Consider the following 17639-nt stretch of genomic DNA (forward strand, 5'->3'; position numbering starts at 1 on the left):
ACGCCCTGAAGCCTTCTTAACCAGAATTGAACCTCTTTCCTTGAAGTTCTTGATGATCCTATAAATTGTTGATTTAGGTGCAATCTTAGTAGCCACAATATCCTTGCCTGTGAAGCCATTTTTATGCAACGCAATGATGGCTGCACGCATTTCTTTGCAGGTCACCATGGCTAACAATGGAAGAACAATGATTTCAAGCATCACCCTCAAGTCTGCCATTCTAACCCAATCAGCCTGACATAATGATCTCCAGCCTTGTGCTCGTCAACATTCTCACCTGAGTTAACAAGACGATTACTGAAATGATCTCAGCAGGTCCTTTAATGACAGCAATGAAATGCAGTGGAAAGTTTTTTCGGGATTAAGTTAATTTTCATGGCAAAGAAGGACTATGCAATTCATCTGATCACTCTTCATAACATTCTGGAGTATATGCAAATTGCTATTATAAAAACAATATTTATGTAATTCTCAAAACTTTTGGCCACGACTGTATATATAATACGTCTATAAGTGTAATATTGCGTTTATACAACAGTTTGACGGCACGAGTGTGTAAATACATAAAATAACAATGGAGTGTCTTTAAAAGCCCTCTTTTGTGAGAACTACTTCCTTCCGCCACTGATTCAAATCAAAGTTTTACAGTTGAACAGCTGAGCTCAAGCCTCCATTATTAATTCCAAAACATCACTTTAGAACTAGCAACGAAGGAATGTGGAGTTGATTCATTAAGAGCTTATTGTATTACTGCAGTAAAATCTCACTGTATTATTTAGAGTTTTATGAGAGAGAGAGATGGACTGAGCAAGTGTGATTAACAAACCTGCATCTGATACAGCATTCATTATTTAGATTGGTCTCGTTTCATATTCACAAACATAAATTTGAATGTCTGCTGAGGAAAGCGATATCTTTGTCATAATGTTAGTATCCTTTCATCTGTTAAGGGTGATTTTGCTGCTCAGTGCATTCGTTCTGATATATAGCACTGAATTTACATAAACATGAGATTTTGCCAAAACTTCTTCTCTGGAACAAATTATCTTTATTAACAAACTGCATGTTTGAACTATAAACAAGTGCATTCTCGCCTGACTGCATTCTGCATTCCGTGACACAAAAACAGTAATATTTATAAACATATATATTTGGGCATCAGCCATGACACTTGATGTAAGAAGTACTACAAGCGGAGTGATACGATTACAAACAGATGTTGGGGTTCTGATATCACTAGAATATCGCACTCTTTTCAGCCAATCAGATTTGTTGTATAAATATATATATTAATATTTGAAAATATACATGAAAAAAAATAAATAAATAAAAATAAAAAAACTCATGATGGCTTTTTATGCGGAATATTAGGTGTTAGCACTGGCTTGATGCCAGAGAGGAGAGTCAGGCTGTGAAATGTATATTTTTGGCTGAAATCTAGATTGGGTCAGATGCAATGTCACAGATCTGTTCTCCCAGAAGAAAGGCTTCACGTCTGGGGAAGAGTGACCCAGATACTGAGCACAGGCGTGAAATATGTGATATGTGTTATTGCATGTGCAAAAAGACACCACTCTGTTCCTGTGCAATGAGACATGCGCTGACTGCACTACCTAATGTTTTGTATATTTATGATAGTGATTCACATTAACTGGGCTGTAAATCCATACTCACCAACAGAGCCACTGGCAGCGATGGCAGCTGCTTCCAGAAGGACCTCCACTATACCAGCACGCACTGTGGCTGAGCTCTTACTGTTGGCATCCAAATGACCCAAAAGCTGCTGGATGACCAAATGAGAATGCTGGGACTGGGAGGTGAGAAAGAAAGAGAGAAAAAAAGAGAGAATAAATGGCCTGGTAATTTTTTTTTTTTTAATTATAAATAAATAGACATTGTATATTTAAAATGCTAATATATTATTAAAATATACAAAAGGTTAAAGCTTGGAAAAACAGCTAGTGTCACCCAAAATTTATTACAAATTTAAAATAATAAAAAATACATATTTAAATAAAATTAACAAAATAACTAAAAATCAATGGCATGTATTTCAAGTATTTTCTTCAAGTTTTTTTTTTCATTAAGTAAACATCAGCATACATTTAAATAAATTACTCTATTAATAACAAGCGAGTTTAGATTTTTGTCTCAATTTTCTTCAAGTTTTTTTTCATTAAGTAAACATCAGCATACATTTAAATAAATTACTCTATTAATAACAACAAGCGAGTTTAGATTTTTGTCTCAATTTCAAAAAGAGAACTGAACTCACCTGAATTGAGTACATGATGATCTTAAAGCAGCGCACTGCGAATGTTTTGCCTTCCCACAGTGAGTGATTATCAAGATGCCTGCAGTGAGAACAGACCTTGAGCTTTAAGAAATGAAGCCAAAAGTGACTGAAAAATGAGATACACTCCACCCGCAGAGAGATTAATTAAAAAGTCATAACTACTTCATAACTGAAGATGAGTATTTATATTCGGCGTTACTCTCAGTCTCTTATCAAAATGCCAACATTAAAAGACTAGAATTCTAAATCAAATTCACTAAATCTTAAATGCAATACAGATATTCCTTAAAAGCTAAAGCAAAAGCTGCATAGATTTCACAGAATTACATTCTGAACATTTCATAATCTAAGCTGACAGGCGCGATATGTGGCGGGTCTCTTACATAAGCACAGGGGTGACTGCGTTCTTGATGTTGCCATAGGCGGCACGGCCCAGGAGTTCCCGAAAGCAGCGCTCCGTCAGCTCGGCTGGGCTTTCTTTCTCCTTCTCACTGGCCTGCAGCGGGGAGGGAGAGCGACTGCAGAGGAAATAGAAAGAGAGGGAGGCTTTCAGTTTTCAGCTGTTCTCAACTGAGGATTTAAACAGATCTTTTTTCAGAGAAGAAGCTGAATAAAAATGCACTGACAAAATAATGAAATGCGTGTTTAAAGTAAAAACACCATCTGTAGCCCATTTTTAGCAGTCCATTTCTAATGGTAGACAAGGATTTTTTTTACTAAAAACTTCATAATTTAGATAAAATTTTAAGAAAAAATAAAATAAAATCCTGCTACTGTAACATTATAATACATCTACTATGACTGGCTAATCTTCACTTAATTCAAATTTTGTTCAAAATAAAAGTCAAGATGTTATCATACATATTTTATTCTTCACGTAAATTTATAGTAGAGGTCAAAAGTTAACACACACCTTGCAGAATGTTATTTATTTTATCAAAATAAGAGGGATCATACAAGTACAAGCTTTTCAGCATTAAAGTATTTGAACCCTTTCCAACCATGGCTATGATTTTGAGATCTTTTTACAATGAGGACAACTGAAGGACTCAACTATTACAGAAGGTTCAAATGCTCACTGATCCTCCAGAAGGAAAAAACAAAAGGTTCAAATACACAAAAATGCTGGAAAACCAAAGAATGTATGGCACCTGAAGATTTAACGGTTCAGAACAAACAAGGGACTTATGGACAACTATCACTAAACAAAAAAACACAGCTGTGGATCATTCAGGTAACAACACAAATATTAAGAATCAATCACTGTAAACTTTTGAACTGGATCATTTTTATAAATTCAACTATTATTTTCTCTTTTGGGCTATGTGTAAACACATTTTATGTGAAATATCTTATTCAGGTCAGTACTAAATAAACAATAACATACATTCTGTATGATCTCTCTCATTTTGGTAAAAATTAACATTTTGACGATTCTTAAAGGGGGATGTAAACTTTTGACTTCAACTGTATAATATAACAATACTGTAACACAACTAAACTTCTTAGAACTATAAAAAACTTCTCAAGTACATTATAAAAAGAAAACATCAGACAAAACAGTTTAACTTAGGAGTCTGAAAGTCTGACATCACATCATATATAATGAAAAACTTCCTGTGTGAGCTTCAATGTGTGTGTGTCAGAAAAAGAGCTGAGGGTCTCACAGGGTTTGTCTCATCATTAATTAATCACACTGTTCCTCTGCCCTCACACACCCTGCTGTTAGTCAGCCTGCTGCTCCACTCACGGTCCCTCGGTTATATAACCACATGACGCTGGGCTAAATCTGCAGAAAGTCTTCTCACCTCAGCTAAAAGTCTCCTGCCTCATGTCCAGAAGAATGCTGGACTGTTTAGTTGACCAGAAATAAAAGTATATTGTGTTTAAGTCCGCTGCTGTGGTTGCACTAAACCAGCCTTGCTGTTCTGCCCATCTGAAATGTGCACATCACACTGGACGAGTTAATTATCAGCTGCCCTTTACATCAAACGGCAATTAGCACATAGCAAACCGCTGAAAGGGGTAATTAACGTCTCCACCCGTGGCGTACTTATGGCTGCGTAGGGGGCACATCAACAAGGAGCCAGCTTTGTAGATTATAATGGGAGCAATTAAGATTTTTCAAATTTCAAACGTTGAAACTTTTTGTATTAATGCAAACTTTAAAAGATCACAGGACTAATCTACATTTTAAAATATTACACAAAATTACGTATTTTTAATCAAATAAATAGAGTCTAGCTGAGCACAAGAGACTATTTTCAAAAACTCTTAATATTTGACAGATATTCCAATTTACTTTCTAATCTACTTTTGAAATTTCTTAATAAAACTGCTGCCTAGTAACAATAAAAGCAGGACAGTCCAGTGCAATATGCTTAACAGTAAAAGGAAACTCAAAGGAAAGTCACATGATTACTGCAGCTACCTCAGGCCTAGCATGTTCTTCCATTTGTCAGCAGGGATAATCGTATCCCACAGGATAATTATTATGTCAACCTATTTCCCTTGTAGGCATCTGACTGTAGGTGCAAAGACAGTGAGAAGCTACTTTTTACCCTCACAAATTGAATAAGCAGTCAGAATGGTAGTTGAAATGCATAAAATGATTGTACAAATGGGTGGAGCTTGATGGTTTGTGATTAATGGATATTTTTATACCGACTTTATTGGTATATTTCCATTTGTAAGTAATTAGTAAATGTAAATGATGTGGCTCAATGGAGGATTCAGCCGTGAGAGCTGCCAAGCATCCATAGAGGAAGATGAGTTTGTATACAACATGACTCAATTATTAGCAAGTTTAAGCCCAACACTCTCACCTCTCCGTGCCTTCACCAGACTGCAGATTGAAGAGCAGCGAGGGGACGATCTTGTCCATGTGCTGAGGGTCCCAGATGTTCGCCTGCAATTCATCGTTTACGGTCTTCCTCACTACTCCCTGTAGACCTTTGATGCCAGCCATTCGGATTCTGAGATGAGGAAATGTTCAGTTAAATGTGAAAACATCTATCCATCTATCTATCTATCTATCTATCTATCTATCTATCTATACATTTATCCATCCATCATCCATCTACCTATCAATTCATTCATCACCTATCTACCTTTCCATTCATCCATCAATCTATCCATTCATTCAACCATAATCCATCTACATATCCATTCATCCATACATCATCCATCTACCCACTTATCCATTCATCCATCCCTCCATCATCCATCTACCTTTCCATTCATCCATCAATCTATCCATTCATTCATCCATAATCCATTTACATATCCATCCATCCACCCATCATCCATCTACCCACTTATCCATTCATCCATCCCTCCATCATCCATCTACCTATCCATTCATCAATCCATCCATCATCCATCTACCTATCCATCCATCATCCATTTACCTATCCACCAATCCATCAATTAATCTATCCATTCATACATCCATCGATCCATCGACCTATCCGTTTATGCATTCATCTACCTATCTATTAATCCATCCACCCATCATCCATCTACCCACTTATCCATTCATCCATCTACCTATTCATTCATCAATCCATCCATCATCCATTTACTTATCCATCCATCCATCATCCATTTACCCATCCATTCATCAATCCATCCATCCATCATCCATTTACCTATCCATCCATCAATCCATCCATCATCCATCTACCTATCCATCCATCATCCATTTACCTATCCACCAATCCATCAATTAATCTATCCATTCATACATCCATCGACCTATCCGTTTATGCATTCATCTACCTATCTATTAATCCATCCACCCATCATCCATCTACCCACTTATCCATTCATCCATCCCTCCATCATCCATCTACCTATTCATTCATCAATCCATCCATCATCCATTTACTTATCCATCCATCCATCCATCCATCATCCATTTACCTATCCATCCATCCATCCATCCATTCATTCATTCATCCATCCATCAACCCATCAATCTATCCATTCATTCATCCATCCATCATCCATCTACCCACTTATCCATTCATCCATCCCCAATCATCCATCTACCTATCCATTCATCAATCCATCCATCATCCATTTACCTATCTATTAATCCATCCATCATCCATTTACCTATCCATCCATCAATCCATCTATCATCCATCTACCTATCCATCCATCATCCATTTACCTATCCATCAATTAATATATCCATTTATTCATCCATCATCGACAAATCCGTTTATGCATCCATCTACCTATCTATTTATCCATCCATTTATCATCCATCGACCTATCCATTCATCCATACATAATCCATCTACCTATTTATCCATCCATCCATCATCCATTTACCCATCCATCCATCCATTCATCTATCCATCCATCGACCTATCCGTTTATCCATTGTGGCGGGAGGAGCAAACGACAGACACAGTGGGTGTGGCGTCAGGCCTCGGAGAGGCTTTTATTAAACAGAAAGTGAAAGAAAAGTGTCCAAAAGGGGAAATATAAGTGTCCAAATAAATGGGGGATCTGGTGTCCTCGTTGTGAAGGGGGTTCCGTGAAGGAGGGGCAGTGTTCAATAGGGAAGGGTCCAGGCAAGGGGCGGAGTCCGGCAGCCGCACACGCTCCCCGCTTAGGTCCGGAACGCGAGGGGCGGCGGCATCTCTTGCAGCAACGTCCTCCTTCTGCTGCTCTGCGGCACTCTCGGGGGATTCGACGGCCCGGCAACCTGGCCCGTCAGCCGACTAACGGGTGCGGGGTTCGTCCGGACACACGGGGTCCGGCTGCTCGTCTTCTGGCGGCGCTGGCTTCCTCTTCACCCCTTCCTGGACCCACGAGGACACCAGCGTGCATGCACGGGGGAGAGGCGCGCTCGGGATTTAAACAGCGGCGGTGATGAGGCTTCATTCCATTCACGTGTTCCTCATCACACGCCGCCAGCCCGAGATGATTTCGCGCCCCTCCTCTCCCCTACACACCCACTCCCGTCGGGAGCCTGGAGAAGGGCGGCGAATAAGGGACGGGGTGGTGATGATAATTAGGGGGGAGGCAGTCGACTCGTCACACCATCCATCATCCATCTACCTGTCTATTCATCCATCCATCCATCCATTTATCATCCATCAACCTATCCATTCATCAATCCTTCTATCTACCTATCCATCCATCCATCCATCCATTCATCCATCCATCTATTCATTTACTTATCCATATCGACCTGTTTATCCATCCATCCATCTACCTACCCATCTATTCATCCATCCATCCATCCATCATCTGTCTAACCGTCTATTCATCCATCCATCATCCAACCGTCTATTCATCCATCCATCCATCTATCCATTTACTCATCCATCCATCATCCATCGACCTATTCGTTTATCCATCTATCTACCTACCTATTCATCCATCCATCCATCTATCATCCATCTACCTATCCATTAATTCTTCCGTCATCCATCTTTTATTCATTCATCTATGCATCTATCTATCTATCAATCGATCCATCCATCCATCCAGATTGACTGCACACTGTCAGATGTGTGCATGTGTGTTTTTGCTCACTTGGTGCGGATGTCGGGGTCCTCATAGTTGGAATGGCACATCTCACTAAACCGTGACACGAAGAAATCATAACTGCGATGATACGAGGGGGTGTCCTCCTCAATGTTAGCAAACTTCACAAACTGCAAAATGAGAGCAAGTCAATAGATGTAAATTAATTACATAACTACACAAACCAAAGCCAAATCAGGTTAAAAACCCATTTCCTTGAAAAGACTGCAAATGCTGCTCTACCCAGGGCCAGCTAGTGGGTGATTACGAGATGGTATTATCAAAGATTAAATGTTAATGTGATGTTGTTTTGTTCTGTAATAACCCCAATCGACAGCACTGTCACCTCATCAACATTATTAGATAATAAAAGCTTTTCTGACACCTACAAACAAGAATAATAAAGATCCATACACTGCAGAGGAACAGGCTTCACCTGCATGGAAGTAAGTTAATTAAATTAGTAACATTATACGTTATTTTAAGATCAAGTTCATTAGGTATAGCAGACTTGAATAGTTAGAATTAGCATGTATATTAATATTTCAATGTACATTAACTACTAATCTGTTATATACAAAAATCTTATTATATTTCGGACAAAAAAAACTAACCCAATCTTTTATTATTTGACAGATTTTATGTTATTTATAGATTTGAGCTATTTTAGATCGAGATCACCAAGAACCAAGATCATGAATAAAATAAAAATAAAATGTCTTAATATAGAAATGGTAGAGAACTGATAAATGGGCCCCTGTCACCTAGATGATTTAATGACTTATTTTAAACCAGAGCCTGCATATCAAATCTGTAATTAATGAATAATTACATTGCAAACTCTGGATCTACATTTCCTTCCTATTATGCAATTTGGCCTTTGCAGAACCCGATGAACCATCAGGGAACAGATGTGGGTGCAGTTCTGACTAGCCCTGTCCTAGCATTTCCAGGTAAATAAGGTCATTGTGAAGCACCACTGAGAAAATAAATCAGTTTAAAAGGGTTTTTGTATGTGAGTGATATCTGCAGCATGCAGTAGCTAAGGTGTTCTGGATGAGAATAAAATGAAATGAATAAAATGACAGAATAAAATGAAATGGGTTAGTCACCCTGAGTTTAAGCACTGCATTTTATACCTTTAATGTGGGTGCATGTTCAACGCCCTAGATTAGTCATTGGATCTATAACTGAGTTTGATTTTATTTCCATGTCCTGATTGCATTTAGATGGATCCACTGCAGTGTGGGCTTGTTTGTGGCTCATCTGCAATGTTCATCAGCAAACTAGCTACTGGCTAAATGTTTTCATATAAAACAAACCACTTCACTGCACATGGTGTGCAACATAGAGAGCATTAAAAGGGTCATATTACACACTTTTACAATTAGAATGTGACAAACAAGCTGCTTTTTGAGTCATATGAATTACTTGTGGATTATTATGATGTTTTTATCAGCTGTTTGAACTCTTACTCTGATGACACCCATTCACAGCAGAGGATCCATTGTTGACCAAGTGATGTAATGCTAAATTTATCTAAATTGATTCTGATGAAGAAACAAGCTCATCTACATCTAGAGGTTGAGTACATTGGCAGCTAATTTTCATTTTTTTTTTTTTTTTTTTTTTTTTTCCATTTTTTGGTGAACTATTCTTTTAATTTCCTTAACTATCCCAGCCATTTATCATTATTGGATTAAGATTTTTTAAATATATTTTATAGAAACTGCACTTATGAAGACAGTACCCGCTGCATCAGTGAACTACCGTACAACAGTGTACGTACCGAGTTTGTTCCCAGGATTTGCAGGTTGGGCTTGTCAGCCTCCAGGAGTTTCCGTACCATCTTTAGGAAACTCTCCACAAACAGGTTGATACTCTGACAGTGGCAGGCCATTAGCAACTGGTCAAGGGCTTCCATCGCAATACACACATACCTGAAGAAACAAACACACACTGAGTATGGCCAGGAGGAACAGGAGAAGAAAAAGTGGTATTACAAATCACAAAAAGGGAATATATCAGATCAGGCTTGTTATGAATTTCAGTACCCATAGCGGTGTCTAGCTACATCACGAGACAGTCTCTCTGACAGGTACGCCCCGATCCGATCCAACTTCTCTGGAGCTGACAAGGCGTAAAAAGTCAGCTTTTCCATGTTGGCCTTTACTAACCCATCCTACAGACACATACACAAACAGAATGAAAGCAAGCATCAATATCATGAACACAGCTTTGGCTCTCTTAATTATGATTTTGGCTCACATTTAACAAAAACCTACTAATTCACCATCTCAACAAATTAGAATATGGTGACATGTCAATAGGCTAATCAACTCAAAACACCTGAAAAGGTTTACTGAGCCTTCAAAATGGTCTCTCAGTTTGGTTCACTAGGCTACACAATCATGGGGAAGACTGCTGATCTGACAGTTGTCCAGAAGACAATCACTGACACCCTTCACAAGGAGGGTAAGCCACAAACATTCATTGCCAAAGAAGCTGGCTGTTCACAGAGTGCTGTCTCCAAGCATGTTAACAGAAAGTTGAGTGGAAGGAAAAAGTGTGGAAGAAAAAGATGCACAACCAACCAAGAGAACCACAACCTTGAGAGAATTTAGGTGAACTTCACAAGGAATGGACTGGGGTCCAGGCTGGGGTCAAGGCATCAAGAGCCACCACACACAGACGTGTCAAGGAATTTGGCTACAGTTGTCATATTCCTCTTGTTGAGCCACAGACAATGTCAGAGGCATCTTACCGGGGCTAAGGAGAAGAAGAAATGGACTGTTGCCCAGTGGTCCAGTGCTCTCTCTTTTCAGAAGAGAGCAAGTTTGATATTTAATTTGGAAACCAAGGTCCTAGAGTCTGGAGGAAGGGTGGAGAAGCTCATAGCCCAAGTCCAGTGTTAAGTTTCCACAGTCTGTGATGATTTGGGGTGCAATATCATCTGCTGGTGTTGGTCCATGTGTTTTTTGAAAAGATGCTGATTTAATTTTCCAGCAGGATTTGGCATCTTCCCACACTGCCAAAAGCACCAAAAGTTGGTTAAATGACCAATGTGCTTGACTGGCCAGCAAACTCACTGGACCTGAACCTTATAGAGAATCTATGTATTGTCAAAAGGAAAATGAGAAACAAGAGACCAAAAAATGCAGATGAGCTGAAGGCCACTGTCAAAGAAACCTGGGCTTCCATACCACCTCAGAAGTGCCACAGAATGATCACCTCCATGCCACGCCGAATTGAGGCAGTAATTAAAGCGAAAGGAGGCACTACCATGTATTGAGTACAAATACAGTAAATAAACATACTTTCCAGAAGGTCAATGTTTTTTTTATTGGTCTTATGAAGTATTCTAATTTGTTGAGATAGTGAATTGGTGGGTTTTTGTTAAATGTGAGCAAAAATCATCACAATTAAAAGAACCAAAGAAATACACCTTCTCTAAAAACGATGACAGTCTAAGTTGGAAGTGACTGTCAGCTTGCTAAACTCATCTATTCATTTGTTGCTATTGAAACACTTCCAAGTAACCCACTAACTAGTTGAGTCTTTGATAATTAGTCAACAACTAAATAATCCAAATTTAAAGGAGACAGATAAAGTAGCACGCAGATTAATGGAAACTACTCAGTCCATCTAAAAAAGCTTTCTGTACTTCTTCTGTAGCTGGAGAATCATTATAGTAATGTTCACCCCTGCTAGTTTTAACCCACACTGAACACTAATTTACTGAACTACCGCAGCACACTGGTTGAAAAACATGAACCTAAAAAGGCATTTCAGATGGATAGTTTTTGAGAAAATAACATAAAATGGTGTTGAACTGTTTCTCAGCAAAGACTGCGAGTCGCCTGCATCCTTAGACACCTGCTTAGGTAATTACACACTAAAAGCACTTTATTTAAAGTGGTTTTGAAAAGCAAGCATCTGCCAAGAACATAAATGCAATTGCAAATAAGTGGTCTGAGAGGCGAACGAGGGCTGTTTGACTGTAAATAGACTCTCTGTGATGGATGGAGTTGAGAGAGAGGGAATGGTATCACCTCTGGGTCTTCAGGGAAGATGTTGTCCACCAGTCTCTTGTAGCGCGGCCTCAGCGCTCCGCAACAACCACACACCCCTGCAAAGAGAGAAAAATCAAGAAGAAATGTGGTTAAGGATTCATTTCTGTAAGCAAAGTGGCATTGATTTTAGGCCAACAGCTGATTTCCGCCCACAAATGACATAAAATAGGTTCAGAAAGCAATCTTAAGACATTGACAAAGTGTCATTTATTGAAATGGAAGATAAGCCTTTTCTAATATATCACGTTATTGACCAAAATTTGAGACGATATTGTAAACATTAGCTGATAACATTCACTTTTCCTGAAATAGGGGCTATGACCTTGGATTATACGTCTAGTGTGACAACATGGAGGGGTGGGAAGTTCACAAGGTGATGTGTGGGCTTCAAGCAGGTCAGAAATGGCACAAGCCTCATCTGTCAAACACAGACAAGCTTGAGGAAAATCATGCAACATATAATACATCGTCTGACATCGGCTGCCAATATGCAGAGGGAAATCTGTGATCCGATTGGCCCACGCATCTCAGCAGTGATGAGTCACACGTGTCCCACTGAACAGCGTGACGGCGAAACAATGAACTTCTGGAGGCAAGCACAACTTGTGTTTGCTTCCACAGTACTAACTAAAAACTATGGTAGGATAAAATCCCTTTCTGAAGTCACAAAACAGATTTCATTGAGATCTGGCTCATGTCGAGAACAGAAAGACCTTAATCTCCAAACGACGTCATTGAGGGGAAAATCCTCAGATCTGCGAATGTTTTTTCTGAGCTGTTCCGCTAAAATGAGTGTTTGAGGAAAAAGAGCCAAGGCGCCTCTATTTTTAGCTTCTGCTCCATTTTGACTTCAAAGAGAAGCTTTACCCCGCTGCTCAACTTGTCTATTGCCTTCCATGTCCCTGCTTATCTTGAACCCATTTATGTTACATCCTTATGCCGTCCCAAACCTTGACTACTTTTTTGTCTGTGAAACGCAAAAGGAAAAGTAGAATATTCAGGCTGCTCCTTTGCATACAATCAAAGTAAATAAGTTATTATTCACTGAAAATAGCTCTTGCATATTAGTACTTTAGCATATTCAAATGATTTGCATTGACATGGGACAACCAGTGCCAATGGGCATCAGGAAGTCATTCTTGGCTATTTTTAAAATCTTGAAGCAAACAAGACATCTATAGGGAATGCAATATAAAAGAGAAAACCCTGTTTGCAAGTAATGACTAAAATATTTATATATTTACTGACAAAAGCTATCATATGGCTTTAGAAGACTTGGAATATAGTGTAATTATATTGTAAGTAATATTGTAAAGCTTCTTATGTGAGGCAGTATTTTTTTATATCAAAAATACAATAAAACAGTAACAATGTGAAATATTACATTTAAAATAACTATTTCTATTTGAATATGTAAAAATGTAATTTATTCCTGTGATGCACAGCTGAATTTTCAGCATCATTACTCTAGTCTTGTGTGTCACATGATTCTTCATAAATCATTGTAATATGCTGATTTTCTGCTCAAGAAACATTTCTTTGTATTCTTATTCTTCTTATGTGTTGAAAACAGTTACTTAATATTTTTGCATATTTTTCTATTCTTTGATGAATAAAAAGTTTAAAAGAACATTTGTTTGAAATAAAAGTCAGATTTGTAGAATTTTAAACTAATATAATCATAATGCACATTCATAATGCATTTTGAGGTGAATTTCGACATATTAATGGAGTGTTTTTACTAGTTAGCAGTAAATGCACAAAGTGATTCACTATAAATGCATCTCAAAATGATTCACTGTTTCAAAGAACTGCAATTAGATCGGGACTTCGCAACATTTTTGCAAATCATTTGATTTAGATCAGAACTTTGTGTATCAAATTATTTGATTCAGATCAGGACTTTGGAGTGCATATCATGAATCATTTGATTTAAATCTGAACTTTGGAGCGTATTTGCAAATCTTTCGATTCAGATCGGAACTATGGAGCGTGTTCGCGAATTACGAATCATTTGATTCACAAAATGATTCGCGAACATGCTCCGAGTTTCCGATCTAAATGATTGATCAGGACTACTTGTGTCGAAAACCATTATTCAGATCAGGACTACAGTGTGTGGATCCCAAATCATTTGATTCAGATTAGGATTCCAGTGTGGATTCGCAAATCACTTGATTCAGATCTTGAACTTGATTGGATCTGAATTTTGGACCAGGTTCGTGAATCTTTAGATTCAGATCGAAAATTCAAAGCAGGTTCGCAAATCACGCCTGGAAGTCCCAATTTGAAATTAGGGTTGCAAATCATTATTCAGTACTCCTCGAATCATTTCGCAAATTGAATGATTCACGAACCCACCCTGAAGTTCCAGAGTGAGTTCGTAAATCATTCAATTCGTGAAATAATTCCCGATGTGAAATGATGGTTCGCGAATCTTTTGATTATCATCGGAACTTCAGACCGTGGATCGTTAATCATTTGATTCAGACTAAAACATAGCGAGTATCGCAAATTTTTTTTTTACTAAAAAGTACAAAACATTAAACCATTAGAAAACTAAGAAAAAGAAAGAATACACAAACAATGGTTTAATTATAGTTACCACTTTTTCTACCATAAGAGGACACATGAATACAGAGATGCAGTTTACACTGCTTTAGGGTTAACAGAACTTTGGATAATTTCAATATACTTATCTAGATCAACTTTGAATAAAGAAAACTATAGTTTCCAAAGTCAGACATTGCTTGTTATGATTTTCAAGGCCGTAGAATTTAGTAGGGAAGCTATGACATCTCCCAACCAGTATCCAGTGACTACTAAATTGTTCCTAACAATATTTTTTATCAAACAAATGTCCACTGCCTGCCTTTATGTCCCCACCAAGGCCAAAATCAAACCTAGACCTTGTCATACACAACTCTATCATAAGGCTACAGAAGACTTATGGACTGCTATGATACTTTTATGGTGCTTTTTAGTTCTTTTCTGGAGCTTGAAAGTCCCTATTCACCTTCTTTTTATGCAGTAAAGCACCTCTGAGATTCTGTTAAACACTTTTGTGAATCATATGCATATGGAAAGACATGTAGGTGAGTAAATGATGATAATTTCCATTGTTGGCTTAACTACTCATTCAGGGTTTGTAAGTTTTATTATAATTCTGCTGCCGCGTGAGTGAAGGAGAGCTGCTGCACTGCGCCGTGACTCTGTACCCACATGAACAGACAGAGATGGCACCGCACTGACAGGCAGTGCTGCCACCCCCTCACAAACAGCTGTGTTTCCTTCTTGTGCCTCTCTCCTACTCATTAAATCTCCATCGAGCAGATAAAGACACAGAGAGATGGTCTTTAATGCAGAAAGCTTTATATTCGCATCTTTTATTATTCACTGTCTGAGGCTGGTTTGATAAAGCAAATGCAGTGTTATCTGTCACATTAATAAAGCTCACAAACTTTAACCTTTGTCGTGATGACTAGTCAAGGCGGAGGCTGCTCTGTTTTTACTGAAACTAGATCATATGGTGATCCACCACATGACCAGGTCAACGTCATAAACAAAATACCACAGACACACTCTCTATATATGAGTATAAACACACAGCTGGCGCTTCCTTGACATAAAATGAAGCCAATATACATGGTTTATACACTTACAGTTGAGGTCAAAAGTTTACACCCCCCTTTAAACAATCTGCAAAATGTTGATTATTTTACCAAAATAAGAGGGATCATACAATATGCATGTATATAAGAATAAGATATTTCACATAAAATATGTTTACATGTAGTCCACAAGAGAAAATAATAGTTGAATTTATAAAAAAAAATGACCCAGCTCAAAAGTTTACATCCCCTTGATTTGTAATAGGCCTACTGTGTTGTTACCTGAATGATCCACAGCTGTGTTTTTTTTTTTTTTGTTTAGTGATAGTTGCTCATGAGTTCCTTGTTTGTCCTGAACAGTTAAACTGCCCACGGAGCTTCAGAAAAATCCTTTAGGTCCCACAAATTCTTTGGATTCCAGCAATTTTGTGTATTTGATCCCTTTCCAACAATGACGGTATGATTTTAAGAGCCATCTTTTCACACTGAGGACAACTGAGGGACTCATATGCAACTATTACAGAAGGTTTAAACGCTCACTGACAGTAAAATATTGAAGATCAGGGTAATATTAACTTCTTCTGGGAAACATGTAACTATCTTCTGTAGTCTCTGAAGTGTAGAACAAAATGAAAATGTACATATCTCCATTCTGTTCAAAAGTTTTCACCCCAGCTCTTAATGCATTTCCTTCTGGAGCATCAGTGAGTGTTTGAACCTTCTGTAATAGTAGAGTCCCTCAATTGTCCCTAGTTTGAAAAGATGGATCTCAAAATCAGTGTTGGAAAGGGTTCAAATACACAAAAATGCAGGAAAACCAAAGAATTTGTGGGACCTGAAGGATTTTTTCTTAACAGCAGGCAGTTTAACTGTTGTTCAGGACAAACAAGGGACTCATGAACAACTATCACTAAACAAAAAAAACAAAGCTGTGGATCATTCAGGTAACAACATAGTAAGTGTATTTAAACTTTTGAATGGGGTCATTTTTATAAATAAAACTATTATTTTCTCTAGTGGGCTATATGTAAACATCTTAAATGTGAAATATCTTATCCAGGACAGTACTAAATAAACAACATGCATTTTATAAAATCCCTCTTATTCTGGTAAAATAATTAACATTTTGCAGATTCTGAAAGAAGGGTGTAAACTTTTGACCTTAACTGTATTGCACCTGTTAAATTGTTTTTAATGCATTGCTACATCAAAAATGAAATCTATAGGAGAGAATGTGCATTTTTTTTGTACATTTTTTTTTGACAAAAAATATTTTTGACTGGAAGACTGGATCTGAGTCTGTAGTTAATAATGACTAATAAGCCTTTATAACTTAACGGATTCACTGGCGATTCCTGTGTGAGTGTTTCCTGGCTACATATAGTTTCTGCTTCCCTCGATGATGTCTAGCAGGGGGTTTTTTTCACACTGACAAATGATGCATTTCACATACTGCACAGCAGAACACTACACTAACACCCGTTATCCTCTCAGACAGCTCATATTCTATCATTTATCAAGCAGTCTTTCCTCTGTACTGTATAACACTATAGCAAGAGTTTAGCCACAGATGGGAAAAGAGTGAACTCTGTGTCCTCTTCTAGTGCCAGAATCTGTGATGTTGACAGAACTGTCACCATCGATTAATCTGTGGTGTCAACAGGCCAACCAAACTGTGTCACAGGGGCAAAGCTGTAGGGGTAATCAATACATCCAAACACATTCTCTACAGATTGATACTGAGAGGGAGAAGAAAATGCTTAGTAAAAACAGACAGACGGAAGGAGATTAGAGAGGGAGGGAAGGAAGGAGACGATGCTAATGACGGTCACTCAAACAGCGGGAAGCATCTCCAACTGTTTCCTCCATCAGAAACAAATCTGCTCCACTCTCTGTTGCCGCATGGCTTCGAGCAAAAGCATACATGCAGCATCCTTTATACAAATAGATGGTCTTTTAAAGCAAAAGACAAATAGATTCAGTGCCCTTAAAAACATCTATTGATCTGTTCAGGCATCATGTTCATCAATTAAACTTGATTTATCACACAATGTCAGACTACCATGTCATATATATGAGATAGTCTATCGTTACTATTTTAAAAACATTTAT

General features: G+C 38.0%; 1 protein-coding gene across 2 annotated transcripts in view; it reads right to left on the bottom strand.

Annotated features, from left to right (window-relative positions):
- efr3bb (EFR3 homolog Bb (S. cerevisiae)) overlaps nucleotides 1-17639 on the bottom strand; it is a 44162-nt gene that overhangs the window by 13889 nt on the left and 12634 nt on the right. For both annotated transcript variants that reach the window (XM_073853213.1, XM_073853214.1), the window contains 8 exons: nucleotides 11896-11972; nucleotides 9898-10025; nucleotides 9633-9783; nucleotides 7853-7974; nucleotides 5122-5271; nucleotides 2680-2814; nucleotides 2276-2354; nucleotides 1675-1810 (listed from right to left, as the gene is read on the bottom strand). In XM_073853213.1, coding sequence (XP_073709314.1) covers nucleotides 1675-1810; nucleotides 2276-2354; nucleotides 2680-2814; nucleotides 5122-5271; nucleotides 7853-7974; nucleotides 9633-9783; nucleotides 9898-10025; nucleotides 11896-11972 — 978 coding nt within the window. The remainder of the gene's footprint in view (nucleotides 1-1674; nucleotides 1811-2275; nucleotides 2355-2679; nucleotides 2815-5121; nucleotides 5272-7852; nucleotides 7975-9632; nucleotides 9784-9897; nucleotides 10026-11895; nucleotides 11973-17639) is intronic.

This window comes from Garra rufa, chromosome 13 (genome assembly GCF_049309525.1).
Source record: "Garra rufa chromosome 13, GarRuf1.0, whole genome shotgun sequence".
NCBI classification, from domain to species: Eukaryota; Metazoa; Chordata; class Actinopteri; order Cypriniformes; family Cyprinidae; genus Garra; species Garra rufa.